The sequence below is a fragment of the Podarcis filfolensis genome, assembly GCF_964270895.1.
Source record: "Podarcis filfolensis genome assembly, chromosome: 3".
Classification (NCBI taxonomy): domain Eukaryota; kingdom Metazoa; phylum Chordata; class Lepidosauria; order Squamata; family Lacertidae; genus Podarcis; species Podarcis filfolensis.
Window position 1 is genome coordinate 33,958,452 of NC_139606.1, and position 15,097 is coordinate 33,973,548.

Below are 15,097 nucleotides of genomic sequence, written 5' to 3' on the forward strand. Positions count from 1 at the left end.
TATGGATTGCGTTTTACACAGCCTGAGTGATGTTTTTAGTGATCGTCATGGAATGCTGATATCTGTGCAACAATATTATGCTACAACTGGCCTTTCGCATTGTGTTTTTGTGTAGTGAGGTTGATAGTATGGCAAGAAGAAGGATAGGCTTCATTATTCGTGGACTGATTACTGCAAGTTTGCAATCATGCAGTTCTGTTTAATGGATATGCCCGTCTGCACACAAATAAGATCACCAAGACCAACCTATTTTTGTTATGATTAGCACACCTATATTAAAAATGGCAGGCTATTCAGAGGGGAAAGAGCAAGTTAGCTGCAAGGCCCCAATCTGGTATGTGCTCGTAAACTGGATCAGAGCCTGTATCAGTTTCCTCTCCAAAATCCCCCGACTGCTATTATTGGGAACAACTGACCACAATCTGTGCCACAGGGCTTTGTTTTGCTGCCATCTGCTGGATATCACATATGAAGGAGCACAAAGGATCTATGCCAAGTACCTTTTATTCTCTGGTCAGAAAAACGCATCCAGACACTGACATTTGAAAATGTAGGATTTACATTTTAAGAAACAGAATTGAGAAAAGCATAATATCTGGACAGCTCCAGAGCTTGATTCAACTGGATTCTTCACTGCATATTCTATAAATTTGCATTCAAAGTGGCAAACAATTACGATGAAAATTTAAAAAATAATTATGCATTTTTAACCAAACTAACTGCACCAATAACATTCTCAATCAGTATGAAATAGCACCTGTCAGAAACCCATTTAAAAATATTAATCGGACTGAATAATCGTACTTTCAGTGTTTGACAAATCTGTAATTACAGACTTGAAGCCCACAGGCAAAATGGTCCCCTGGTTCTATGGGAACAGCTCCTTTGCAGCAATCAGTCTTCCATTGCCTGTACAGCTTTTTCTTGCTCATAGCGTATTTCTACTCCTGTTTCTAGGCTATGTGCAGTTTATCTACAACTCCCCTTTCTCTTTGGTTCCTCTCTTCTTCAGTTCCCCCCATCATCTCCCCATCTTCTTTAAAGGACTCTCCCCACTTCACACAACCTTTCTCTGTATTTCTGCAGACTTACTACCTGCTTTGTCAAGGGGGTCTGTGGGATTTTGGAGCAGCATTTTGTATATTGTGTCCCTCTACTGTCGGGAGGTTTTCAAAGGTGGTCAAGGGCCTAGTGGCTGCTGATTTTACTGATGGATTGTTTAAGAAGGCATGTAGTTGATGATGTGTTAGCCAAGGTATTTGGGTGTCCCCCCGTTTGTTGTGTGTTTCTTGTGTTGGTATGGGTTTGTTGTTTTTGTAGCAGTCTTTTAGACAGTGTAGACCAGCGGTCAGAAACCTAAGGCCCATGGGCCAGAAGCGGCCCGCATAGGTCATTTGACCGGCCCACGAGCCGCCCCCGAACAGACCTGCCCACTCACATACTGCGCTAAAGCAGCACAGCATGGGGACTCGCTTCCGTGGTGCCGAAAATCGCATCTGAAAACCGGGGAGGGTGCGCGATCCGGCCCACAGAGGGATCTCTGGGGACCGATCTGACCCAGGCAAGATAAACCTTGGTGACCCCTGGTGTAGACCTTTGGTTTGCCAGGTTTTTATCTGGAGGTTTTGTGCTGCATGTTGGAATAGTGGGTGATAGGCCAGGGGGGTTAGTGGGGATGGGGATGGGGATAGCCATAGCGATAATTTGCCTACTTTTCCCTTCCATGATTTAAGCATGGACTGTGTGAACCTGTTCAGTGTTGTGGGGATTTTCTTTAGTTTGTTCTAGAGAAATGGGTATGCTGTTGTGGGGATGTTCAGGTGGGTTGCGGGAGGTGTACAGATTGGAGTAAAATTCAGCAAATTCTGAGGTTATTTATTTTGGCAGAGAATGTTATGTTACGGTCTTTTTTTAGTGACGCAATGTATTCTTGTTTTGAGTTATTTTTTCCTGCATCTGTTTGCTAATAGACTGGAGTTCTTCCCTCCATATTTGTAAAAGTGTTGTTTAGAGTATAGGATGTTAATCATTGTTCTAGAGAGTCAATTTCCCTTCTTTTTCGTTCTATGAGTTTAAGTAGCTTTTTGGCTCCTGCTTGTAGTTTGATGAGATAGTTGTAATTTGTTGTTCTAATTTACCCATTTTTGAGGAGCTTTTTTTTTTAAGGGATGCCCTCTCCTTTATGCAGGCTCATCTGATTATGGCTTTCATTGTGTCCCGGGGGGGGGGGGGCGGTATGTCACCCACATCATTGTCCATAAAGTAGTTTTGAAGAGACTCTTTTTAGCTAGTTGGTTTGTGGTTAGGATGGGGCTGAAGGACCATGAAGGGGGTAGTTTGTGCTTCCTCTCCTGAGGGTAGCGCCTACTGGGGCGTGGTCTGTGATTTTAATGTTACCAGTGTTTGTTGTTTCTACCAGGGGGAATCAGGCCTTGTGTGAGCAGAATGCTGTCCAGTTTGGACATTGTTGCCTTTATCTTGTTGGTATGCAGTTGGGCGAATAATGTTCTGTAGAACATAATTCAAATGAATAATAAAAACTCAACTCAACAAGTGGAAAAATTGCTTTTATTACCACAAAATCTTTAAAAAAAATTTACCTTGAATGTCAAGCATATTACTAATGACAGAAAACAACAACAACAAAAGGCCAGTTATAAAGCTTTGCATAGGTGCAATAAAAGACTTTCTGCGTTAAAGCTTAAAATAGCGTCAACTTCGGATAGAAATTGTACAACTGAATTTATTAGGATGCCAGCAGTGCTTCTTGATTGCATCTTGTTTTACAAAATAAACACAGAAATGCCTTATTTAAAATGTACAAAGAAGCAGCATAAAGAACACTGTAGTTATGTAGTAAGCATAAAGCACAGCTTGTAAACTTTTGTTTGACAACCGCAGTCCTATGGAGCATAGCAAAAACACCCAGTTCTATAGTCAGCTGAAAAAAATTAAATATGGTTAAGCTTGGTTGTGCAACAGTATGATAAAAAAAATTGGCCATAATATAATTAGAAACCTTTTTTATATAAAAAAAATGCATTTTTAAGTTTTTTAAGGTGCCTCTGGAGGTTTCTTTACTTGTAGATGGAAATGTATAATTGGATAGTTGCATGGTTATTTTGAGGACAACATGGGGGTTGTTGTTTTTTTATTAAAAAAAGACTTGGATTCATACATTTTTCAAAAGAAAACCGTTAACCAGAAAAATATGAAACATACACAAATGGATGAAATCGACAAACGAAATAAAAACCAGCCATGTTCCATTAAAATTCAGATGCTGCATATTTAGGCTGGATAGAAAATACTTCACAGTGGTATTCAGCTGATCATGAAACATCGAGGACCCAATCCGGCTTCCAGCAGTGTTGCCAATGGACTTCAACAGTATCATTCAGTTAAAATTCACTCTCCAATCCAGATAAAGCTAGTCATGACTGATAGCAATGGGATTTAAATAAAAGACAACTATGTGGTTTCATTGTATTTAAATGTACAGTGATAACTAAGCTTAACTGGATGGGGGAGCATGTTATTTGATCAGCCCATAGGCCCAACACATATTTAGAGTCTTAAATTTAATATGGAATATTTTACCATATTACATTACACATCAGAGGTACTTTAGTTTCTGGGAAAGAGGATTATTGCCAGTCATCTTCCTGAGACTTGAAAGATTGTTGAAGACAAGCACCAGGTCTAGTCTGCCACTAACACATCCCAAATTAATAGTTTGGTCCTTTTCTAAATGGATCTCTTCCTACAATTACACTAAAGCATAAAGACGGGTCACAGATGCCAGGTGGTCCAGTTTGTCCAGGATTTCCAGGATTTCCATGGTCTCCATCTTTACCTGGCTTCCCAGGTTCTCCACGATATCCTTCTTTACTTATCCCAGGTGGACCTTCAGGACCTTTAACAATATATGAAATATATACATGGAGTGTGTTTAGTGCCGGTAAGGTATTACAATTTGTTAAAGATTTCTAGCATGATCCACCCTGCCTGATTAAGTATTTACTTTTTTAGGTTTAAAGGCGCTGACGTGAATAACACATGAAAGTGCCTTGGTTGTTGCAGTAAGAGAGGAGTCTGTGCCACCCAGGCAGCCCTAGTAGTGCCACAGGGGTATCTTCCAGAAAGCTGATGTCCGTCATCCCTGAGCAAAAAGAACTGGAGCTCTGCTAAGGTGCAGCAGTGGACTTGATGTGCATCAATAAAGTGAGATGGCATCCTGGTAAGACAATGTTTGTGAGCAGTTCCCAGATCTGATAAATAGACCAGCTGCCTGCCTTGGATGGGGTTACACTGCTCCTAGAGGAGCAGATATGTAGCTTGGGAATGCTCCTGGTTTCCTCTTTGTCACCGGAGGCCCAGGTAGCTTCATTGTGTATTCTGCAAGCTTTGACCACTGCGGCAGCTCCGGTTGTTTCTGAATTGGGATAGTTTAACTTTGGTAGTTGAGGCACTGGTTTTTTACTGGATTACTTCAATGCAACCTTATGTGGAGCTTTCCTTAAGGTTAGCCTGGGCACTGTAGCTAGTGCAGAATGCTGCAGAAAGAAGGGATTGCCCTACTGACAGTACATAAAACCTGTGCTGAAAGAGCAGCACTGGTTGCCAACAGGCACTGCAGGGGTTTTGATGAGATGACCTTTGCCTCTATGTGGAGACCTGTCCAACTTGGGACATAGTTACCTCTGGAAGCACCTTAGCTTGTTTACTCCAGCCTAGTCACTTTGGTCCTCGGGCAGGATACCTTTCATAGTGCCATAAGCTTCCAAGCCTTGTGCCCACTAAGACCAGGGCCTTTAATGTGGCAGCACCTGCCCCCTGGATTACCCTCCCAATGATAATCAGGAAGGCAGCTACGATACTGGTACTAAGGTGCCTACTTAAAATTCATCTGTTCACCCAGCTTTTCCCTGAGGAACAACCAGCTATGTAGATGCATTAAGATGATCTACTGATTTGATTTTTAAATTCCAAGCCGCAGTACTGATGGCTGCTTCTGTGGAAAAGTCCCACTAAAGCCAACGTAAGTGACTCTTTGAAAGGGTCAGCTAAGAAGTGCAATCTTAGAGCACGTTAGCTCCAAAGCTTTCTGGCTTCTCCAAACAATACCTGGAGGTCCTGGAGGTCCTTGCATCCCAGGGACCCCAACTCCTTGGCTTCCTTTAGCTCCATTTTTTCCTGGTAGTCCTGTAAAGTGCCAGACATAAAATACATATTGTCAGTAGTTCCCAAAGTGTGCACTAAGACATACCGGTGTACTGGGGGGGGGGAGAATTCCCATAAGCTCAGAGTTCCTATTTTGGCATGACTGAACACTATCACCCTGCCTCCATCTAATTAGATTCTGAAGGGGAAATTATGCTGCTTTTCTGCATTGGGTGTGATTTGACTGTTGAACCACTTTGCATGCAAACATGCATCAGAATTCTGCAGCCTCAGAGGAGGCTGTCCATAGGTCTGTCTGAGTCACTGTTCTGGTGTCACCTCCTGCCAATCAGAGATGTGCCAAAATCAGTAATTTCTGCAGAAATGCAGTGATGGGCTTTTCTGAGTGCTGGTAAGTTTCACATTATAAAAATATCCTTTGGCCCTGTAAAAATCAAGTGTGCCTCCAATTTTAATTCAGGAACAAAGTGTGTCAACATGCATCAGGAGTATATGGTACTTTTTTTTAAGGATAGAAAGGCAGATTTAGAGAGGCGACATATGATATAATTGTGCCCTAGGACTCAGGAGACTGAAGTGAAAATCCCAACTGGAAGCTCAATGGGTGACCCTGGGCTCACACTCAGTCATAACCTGCCTCACAGGATTGTCGTAAGGATCAAATGAAGGAAACAGTTCTGATAGAGCAGAATATAAACACAATAAATAAAATAACTATCATGATGAAAGAGGCTAAGATCATAAGTGGTGTGAAAAATTTCACATGCACTGAAGACAGATGATCATCAGATAAAAATTCTGAAATGTGAAACAGACAAAATTGTATCCACACTGCACATTGTAATTACTGTTTATGTTTTCAGACCACATACTTAAATTAACGATGTGCTTAAAATTATCTAGTAGTTCATGGATATATTACATTTTAAAAACTGTAAAAGTAGAAAAGAAAGGCAACAATAATAACTGAAAAAGTACTCAGTTCATGTAATGACCATTGGAGAAGAAGGTTCAAGTTTTAAGAACACAATTAGCACATTGGTACATAAAACTTTGAGAAAAATGACAGCTACTGAATAAGAACATTGTTATTGCTGCATAAGAATCTCAGTACTCTTGGGGAATATTTCATATAAAAGGTAAGTAGGCCGCTACTAGAATCTAATATAATATACAGGCTGTAACCCTACACCAGGCAGCCCCAAACTCGGCCCTCCAGATGTTTTGAGACTACAATTCCCATCATCCCTGACCACTGGTCCTGTTAGCTAGGGATGACGGGAGTTATAGTCCCAAAACATCTGGAGGGCCAAGTTTGGGGGTGCATGCCCTACACCTACTTGCTTCAGAGTAAGCCCCACTGCACTCTGGGGTTTACTTCTGAGTAGACATATGTAAAAATTTGTTCCTTGATAGGGTTGGGCTGTTTTAATGGTGTTGGGTTTTGTTTTTGGTTGTTCATGGTTTGGTTTGGTTTGGTTTGGTTCAGACGTTTATAGTACCTCTTTAAACAGATTAAAAATATAGGTTCTGGTGGTTTTGCTTTCATCAAAAATACTTTCCACATAATTGCTCTCTCTTGGCTAATGAAGAAAAGAGCTCTCATGGGGTAAGTGGCAGATTTCCCAGGCTTTCCAGCTTAAAACATATGCACCCAATTCCTCAAGTAGGTGGAATAAAGATTAACAGGGCAGGGGGAGAATGAATCTGTCCCCAAATTTCCCTTAGAACCCCCAGTTTGGGGACTCATCCAGCCTACCAAAGCATTTTTTCCCCTTCCTCCCCTGATCCCACCAAATTTGGTGGCAGTAGCAACAAATAATTACATATAGATATATTTAAAACAGACACAACGCTGGGGTATGTAGAGCCCAACACCCTGATGGGGATACAAATCATGATGTGATAAATAGAGGGGAATGATACATCCCTCTTTCTCAGCTGATTAGCATGAAGAACTGGCTGCCTAGCTGGGTGTGCATGTGTTCAAGTAGGAGCGTGGGGTGTGGTCACACCTACATTCAGCCATACTCATTGCTGCCATGCGACCCTCAGGAGGAGTTCATGTGGTCCCTAAGCCAAAAAAAGTTGAGCCGCCAATGTCCTAGAAAAACTGTACATATGAAACTGTACAGTTCAAATGAATACACACACAACAGCAGACAATGCCTGAAGCAATGTTACAGAAGCACTATTTCTTTATTTGATCAATTCACCTGTCAATAAAATGGGCAAACGCATGTGTTTTAACGAACAAAGCCCAAGCTGTGACAGTTTAAAAGATAGTAACACTTTCATTTCTCTTGATTTAGACCTTCCTCCTAGTATCCTAATGGATATGATAGGATCGAACCATGAAAGGAACAGGATTCGGAAATGTAAACCTTCATGCACTTCAAATTAAAGTGTTAATGTAATCCTCCTACTAATGGTAAGCAGAGCTATGTGCAACCATTTCACCACAATTTTTGGTTCATGGAACGTATTTTGGGGGAGGGGGCAAACAAAATAATCTACATTTCTTTTAGCAGTTGGTTAGGTGGAGGGTAAGATATTCCTTCACTAAAATAGAACCCGTCTTTAGTAAAAGACACTGTCTTAAGAAACAGACAATCAGAATGTTTAAAGCAGCAGCTCTGTAGAAACTTGCTGGTTCATTGTGCCTGATGTGAAGACAGTATGGTGAAGATTATAATTCAAAGGCCCTAAATCCCTCTGCAGGTAGCTTTCCAAATATGCATACTTCTTTGGGCTTCAGCTCCATTGAGACAGCGAGATATACTTCCAAACATAGGATCAAGCCATAGAATAGCAATTGTATTACAGACTTATTTCATGGTTTGTTCCATTGAAGTGTGGGCAGTAACAAAAAATTCTCCTTCTGAAACCCTAAAGAGCCACTGCCTACCAGTGTAGACCACACTGAGTTAGATGGACTTAGTATAAGGCAGCTTCAATCCCTTTGAGTTTTTTAATAAGAGAAGAAGAGGAGCCAGATTGAGAATGGAGAGATAATGCAACCTGGAGGCTCTATGGATTGCCTGTGACTAAGCATGTTGCCCCTGCTGACTGACAATGTGCAAGCTCAAGTTTTTCACACCCTCCAGTTCAATTCCTATTCAGTACAGATCTCTAGGCTGGAAAGAGAATTTTGTTTCATGAGGCATACAGACAATTACCTTTTGGTCCACGTGATCCGTGACGCCCAGGAGCTCCTGTCAGGCCCGGAACACCATCATTTCCTGGCAAGCCAGGAAATCCTCGAGGACCTTCTTGGCCAGGTGGGCCTGGTGGGCCAGGTGGCCCTGGGGAAGGGCCACGAGACTGGCAGTGATCACAGTGTTGTAGCCTCCCATTCTGAAGTATTGTAGGCAACTGGGCTAAGGGGAATTCAGATAAAAATGCTTAGACCAAAGGGATCTTCACCATCAATACACAAAGCTAACCAAACCCCAAACCAAATCAAATTGTTTGAAAATATTATTGTATCTTGGTCAAATTGAGATCTTGTTATGCCAAGTAATTAAAAAAGCTCCACTTAGTACAGTGGGAGATTTATGCACATGTTCACCCCTTGAGATCAGTCATATTTAAATTTCCTTAGTTTTGACTGTGTCATGCCCCACCATGTATTCCCTTTAAATCTCTGCACACTGTAGAGCAGGGGTGGAGAACCTCTAGTTCACAGGCCAGATTTGGCCAACCTGGTCTCCCCACTTGGCCTGCAAGGCTCTTCCAGGCAAGCCACGCTCACCTGCTCTATCCCTGAAGTCATATATGATGACTTCAAGCAGGGCTTGAACAAAAGGAGATTTGCAGGAACTGCCAAACCCTGCTTCCTAAACCCTGTGCAAAAACCTTGCCACCCCTACACTTGGCACTTGCCAAAAGCTTGCTCAACTTTGCATGCAGGGCTTCCCAAACACTCATCAGCTGGTTTCAGGCATTTGAGAAGCCTTGTGCACAGGGCTGAGCAAGCCCTTTCAACTATCTCCCCTTACGCCTACAAGATCAACTTTGATATGTGCCAAGCACCTGTCAAGATTGGCCCCCAAGGGTGGTATGCAGGGAGATAAAGATCTGGCTCACTGGGCCAGAAAGATTCTCCACCCCATTGTAGGAAATTTCCTAAAGCTCACACAGGCGCATCCCAGCAAGGTGACTACAGTGCAGCACTGTGAATCAATAAGGGGACTCACTTCTCAGCACGTCTGCACAAACTTGCCGAATAAATTCTTCAGAAAAGCCTCTTCCCTAAATTGAACAGAGAAGCATTAAAAAGGTGACATGGGCTCGTTTTTTAAAAGAAATTGGTCAGCATGAAAAAAAGTCATCTCAGGCAGCATACATACAGGTTTTCCATCTGCCCCCGGAGTTCCTGGAGATCCCCTCTCTCCTTGTCCTCCTCTTGGGCCTGGTGGACCGATCAAACCAGTAACTCCTGGTTCTCCCTTCTGCCCAGTGAAGCCACTCATGCCAGGATCTCCTTTCTCGCCTTTCTGAAATCAAAGGTAATAACTGCAATAGCAAACACCTGACAACTCAGGGTGAGCATGTTTTCATTTTTTTTTAATGCATGCTATAATATGCATGAACAAAAAAGGAAAATTTTTATTAGCAAGTTTCTCTCTCTAATTGTGTATGCAGTAACATCTAAATCCCAATGAAAACATTTCATATACTTGTCCAGCTTCCCGCAGCCTTGTTCCTTCTAGATGTTTTGGGCTACAATTCCCATCATTCCTGTCCAATGGGATATAATGGGGGTGACTGATAGGAGTTGAGAGCCCAACAACAGCTGGAAGGCACCAGGTTGAGGAAGGGTACACTAAGTCAATGTTAAACATTCCTGAATGGTGCAAGAACAAGAAAATGGATTGTTTTCTCTACAATCCCCGTGGACTCTTTTCATGATGTGCCAATTAAAGTAACCACAGGAGACCACCTAGCCTGTCATGGAAGCTGGGAAAGATTAAAACCCAGAGGCACAGGTGCTGTGAAAGGAAAACCACTGAGATAATTAATCGTGTCCAGGGGACATTACTAAATGAAGTTATGTTAATAAAGGGGGAATAATTAAAGCCACAAAGCCTCATCAAAGTGAGTTGCCTGTGTTTAAGCTCATTGTTTTTCCACAGGCTCAAAATGTGCTTAACTTCTATGCTGGACTGTGACCTACAATGAGTTCTACAATTTTTAAAAATAAAGCCAAAGCCACTTCAGTCACAATGGATTAGATTCTATAATCATTACAACATTCCCAACCTCTGTATTTTGTTTTGCTATGGCTTTTTATAGCTTTTATATTATTCAAATATATCTTATTAGCTGGGTATAATAACCCCATTTCAATTTTCTAGCCAAATGGAATAATGCAAAGCCACAGATGTGCCAGGAATAGGTTGGCAGACCTTATACAGACTTTTTGCTTATAAGACACCTGGTGGTTATTTGAAGAGCATCTTAGGAGACATTAAGAACTTTTTTAAAAAAAGCTCTGAGGAAGAGGTACTTGTACACAATGGACTAATTTGCTTACAATGCTAAGTCATGGTTAATGTAAGCCAAGGTTTATTAACCAAAAACAAATAATCGTTTATGAGTGTGGTTTGTCATGGCTACTATACTAAACCACAGCAAAGCTGCTGGGCTAGGTTCAGATGTTCAAATTAATCTTTGGTCTTCAGCTAGTAGGTCGAGACCACTGCAGGGTCATAGTCTAATCTGAAGTGGGTGACAATAGCAGCACTACCACCATACAATTGTATGGTAAAAAGAAGATATGGGTCCCCAGATGCAAATTTGGGTTAAAGGCGGTTCAGTAAACCACAGATAAGAGTAATGTGAGAACCAGGCCAGTGTAGCCCCTTACAGATTAGTTAGTTTAGCCCCCTTGGCACTGACTGTTTATCAAATGGATGTAAGCCATGCAAATGTATGTATACACAAGTGGTGCCTGCATTCAAAAAATGTTTTGGTATGTTCTTCCTTCTACAAGGAGTGCTTCTGTTCAGGGTTCCAGTCGGTCATTCCCTGAAAACAAGCGATTCTACTCTTCCAACCCCTCACATTCTCTGTTTCCCCATATATGCCACTGTTACTGAGCATGCTCGGGTCTTCATTAGACTCTTGTTTCTGTTTCTGGGTTTTTTTGTGTGTTTTTTTGAAAAAAGCTTCCTTGTACTTTTGCAAGTTTTTCTGAACATGCCGATTCATCCAAAGTCTCCCACTTTGTTTGCAATCCTGTCAGCACTCAACATCTGTGTTCGCTATTAAAATGAGTGCTATTTATTTATGGAGGCAATTTATACTCTGACTGTCAGCGTTTTGGTCCCCTGTGCAGCATCCATAAATAACAAAGGGCAAAACAAATTTAACACAGTTTAAACCTTTCTGCAGAAACAAAAACCACAGTAATAATAACAGATTCTGTTATCTTTCTGGTACTGGCCAACAGTCTTTGTCCTCTTTACTGTTCATTTGCCAGTGTGGAAAAGTCTTAGAACTACTGTATTTATATCCAAAAAGAAGAGTTTTTACTGTGAGGCTTGTGAATGAAAACTAACAGCTTGTAGAATTTGCCAAGAAGCTTGCTGAAAGTATATTTTTCAGAAGCGTTTATTTGGCTTTTAATAGCTAGCAACATCCTGTTTGTGACCTCTCTTAGCGACCCTTTACCATTTGGCCAAGACAAAAAGAGATGCATTTTTTTAAAATGCTAAAATTGTTACTGATTTGAAAACAAAACAAAACTGTGTGTTAAAAGATTCCTGCATATTTAAAAAGTTGCAAGAAAAAATATTGCCATAAAATCTGAAAATAAAACCATAACTTAATAATGCACAGGATATATTTATTTAAGAGTATACACAGCATCAGACTAAGTTTAAAGCCTACTATGCCATTCCCTAGATGTCCGGTGCTGTCTCTCAGCTGTCTACATTGCAAGGCTGCTGTGAACTTAAAAGAAAGGGGGAGGCAATTGCCACGAATGGCAGCTCCGGTCACGGAAGGTGTCTCCAGCTGATATTGGAAGAATCCCTTTCCAATCCCCAGCAGCACAAACCACCCATTCAAGAGGGTCCTCTGACCCTCAGTGGAGTATTTTCAGAGGCCAGGAAAGCTGTTGTGGTGAGCAAAGGAAAAGGGAAATCAGCTTCCACCAGCCCCATTACATGCGCTTAACTCCAACCTTACAGACAATAACGAACATGGACTTAACCCCATAGATTTCAATAGATCTACTCTGAGTATGACTTAGTTGGATATCACCATTAACGTTAGGTGCTGACTAACTTCCAGCTACAAGGATTGTTAGTAAAGTTGTTGAAATCTAGTATTTTTCACTTACTTTCTGCTATGTCTACAATGTCCCACTATCAGGAATGTGTTTCTCTACTTTTAAATGTGAACTTTCTGCAATCAATTGGAAGCCAGCATGCTTGGCACATAGCTGAACATTTTTTCCCTTTCCATTCTACCTGATGAATTCTATAAAACGTTAAAGCTTTCCTCGCCCTACACATCCTTAAGTTGATAAAAAAAATTAAAAATCCCTTTTGTTTTGAACATATTTCTGAGGGCAGATTAAACAAAGGCAAAACACAGAGCACATGTGAATTATGCCATCTGAAACAGCCTTCAGATATATTATATTCACTTACACAGCATACAAATGATAAATTATCAAAAACTATTCAAAATCATCGTAAATAACAAATAATAATACTGAAAAGTGGAGGTTGTGACCTGGCAACATATTTATTATTTATTGAAAGCATGTATCTTGCTTTTTTATTGGCTTTTAAAAAAAAACAGCACTCAAAAGTATTTTTAACAACGAAATTAAAACCAACAGCCAGCACAAAATGTATGCTAAAATGAAGCAGTCAAAGAGACAGGGAGAGCAGATGTCAGGGCATATAAAACAGCAACACAAACACATACCTGTCCTTCAGCTCCAGTTAATCCTGTGTCGCCCTTTAGGAATCACAATTTCAGAAGATATTAATAAACGGATGCTGAGTTATTGCTATGCTGTTTCAAATCTACAAACATAAGGCTAAACTATATCAAAAATAAATATTGTATTAAAATGTCATATGCTAGAGAAATACCCTCCAAAACACAGCTTCATGCTAGCCAAGCATCTAGTGATATGTAATATTTATTGATGCTGTTATCTAAGGGCTCAAAACATTTCCCCCAAACTCACTCTGTAATTTTAAAGGAAGAGGAAAGAAGGGCACCCTATTTCAGAGATATGTGCCCTGTTTGGCTCCAGATCTATTAGTATTACTCTGCTCAGAAGGTGCTTTTGCTAAAGGAAAGTAATGAGGCAATTTTTGTCAATTCTTTTCAAAAGGAAAAAAGTTTTACCTTCTGGCCTGCAGTACCTGATCTGCCACTTTCTCCCTTCTGACCCTTTAAAAAAGAGGCATTACAAAATAATTATTATATGAAAAAGTGTGTTGTTTGCATTTATTAACATGCCCCTTCCCCCAATACTTCAAAACAGCTGGCAACTGACAAGCCAAAATCATACAATACATCCACTATCTGTAGAAAAACAACAACCAACACATCAGAAATGTAAAGCCCCCAAGTACAACAAAACAAAACAGCAGAATTAGAAATAGCATGGTTCGAATGAGCATTTAAACTAGGTTACAACAGACACTAGTTGGACATCTCCAAGGAGGTGTTATCATCTCCAAGGAGATGTATCACCACCACAAAAAAGTCTCTTTCTTTTCCCCACAGACCTCACTGCCAAAGGTGGAAAAGACTGGTAAAATACCCTCTGATGCCATCAAGCAGATAGGCAGAGTCATCTTGGGGCAAGCATCCTTCAGAGGTCCTGGAACTAGGCCATTTAGTGCTTTAGAGATGAAAACCAGTTGTTTCAATTGCAAACTGAAGATGTGTGTGGCTTTTTTCATGGGGGAACTCACATGAACTCAGTTCTGGTACCTCTCAGGTAGGCTCCATAAGAGAACAAGGGAGGTGTTCATGGTGAGTTCTGGCACCTCTTTTCCTAGAAAAATAGCTCTGTATATGTTTGTGTGTGTGTGTAGGCGCGTGCGCCTGCACACACAAACATATTTTGACCTTGAAAGGCAGCACCACATACAAAACATTACATTAATTAAGAACTGGCATGTCATTCAGTCAATCTTCTGCTATTTGACAATGATCAAATATTCCATGAAGCTGAAGATAAATTGCCTGTTTTACCCAACTGCCTTTAGGAACTAAATTTTGTTTTGAGTAATAGCGGCTTAATTTCTCCTTTAGAAATCAACCCAAACCTAGCTGGGTTATTAAAGAATTATGTCTCCGTCCATTTTTTAAGTTAAAAAAATATTACTGTAATGAGATTGTAACTTTTCATTTTCAGATTGATATGGTTAATCCTTTAGATCAGGCTTTGGACTACTGAGGTTTTGGACTATTGAGGTTTATTCAAACACCATGACTACACCATGATGCTGTAGAAAATTCAGCATGCTTGATGTGATCTGTGGCAGGAGTACCAAACATGCTGCCCTCCAGATGTTGCTGAAGCACAACTCCCATCATCCCTCACTATTGGTCATTATAGCTGAGGAGCTGATGGGAGCTTTAATCCAAGAACATATGGAGGACACCACATTGGCTACTGCTTGGTCTGTGGGACATACCATGCTCTGACATTTTTTTAAGAGTAATTATTTTCATTTAAAAATACTAATGCCATATAGAGTGAACTATCTACAGCAAGCAGGCATTCCAAGTTATTTTAACTGTTGAAAAGTTTATACCTGGATGCCTCTTTCCCCAATGTTTCCTTTATCTCCCTGAAAAGAAGAGAAAAAAACAACTTCTGTTGAAATGTAAGTTACAGTGATTATACACATAGGTGAAATAAAAG

General features: G+C 40.7%; 1 protein-coding gene across 1 annotated transcript in view; it reads right to left on the reverse strand.

The window, feature by feature from the left end:
- Nucleotides 1-2,557: 2,557 nt before the first annotated feature.
- The window catches only part of COL21A1 (collagen type XXI alpha 1 chain), a 125,719-nt gene continuing 113,179 nt past the window's right edge, over nt 2,558-15,097 (reverse strand). Inside the window, exons 23-30 of the mRNA XM_083607517.1 lie at nt 14,988-15,023; nt 13,564-13,608; nt 13,132-13,164; nt 9,537-9,683; nt 9,384-9,438; nt 8,364-8,564; nt 5,128-5,205; nt 2,558-3,916 (exon numbers count right to left, since the gene is read on the reverse strand). Coding sequence (XP_083463643.1) covers nt 3,729-3,916; nt 5,128-5,205; nt 8,364-8,564; nt 9,384-9,438; nt 9,537-9,683; nt 13,132-13,164; nt 13,564-13,608; nt 14,988-15,023 — 783 coding nt within the window. The 3' untranslated portion in view covers nt 2,558-3,728. The remainder of the gene's footprint in view (nt 3,917-5,127; nt 5,206-8,363; nt 8,565-9,383; nt 9,439-9,536; nt 9,684-13,131; nt 13,165-13,563; nt 13,609-14,987; nt 15,024-15,097) is intronic.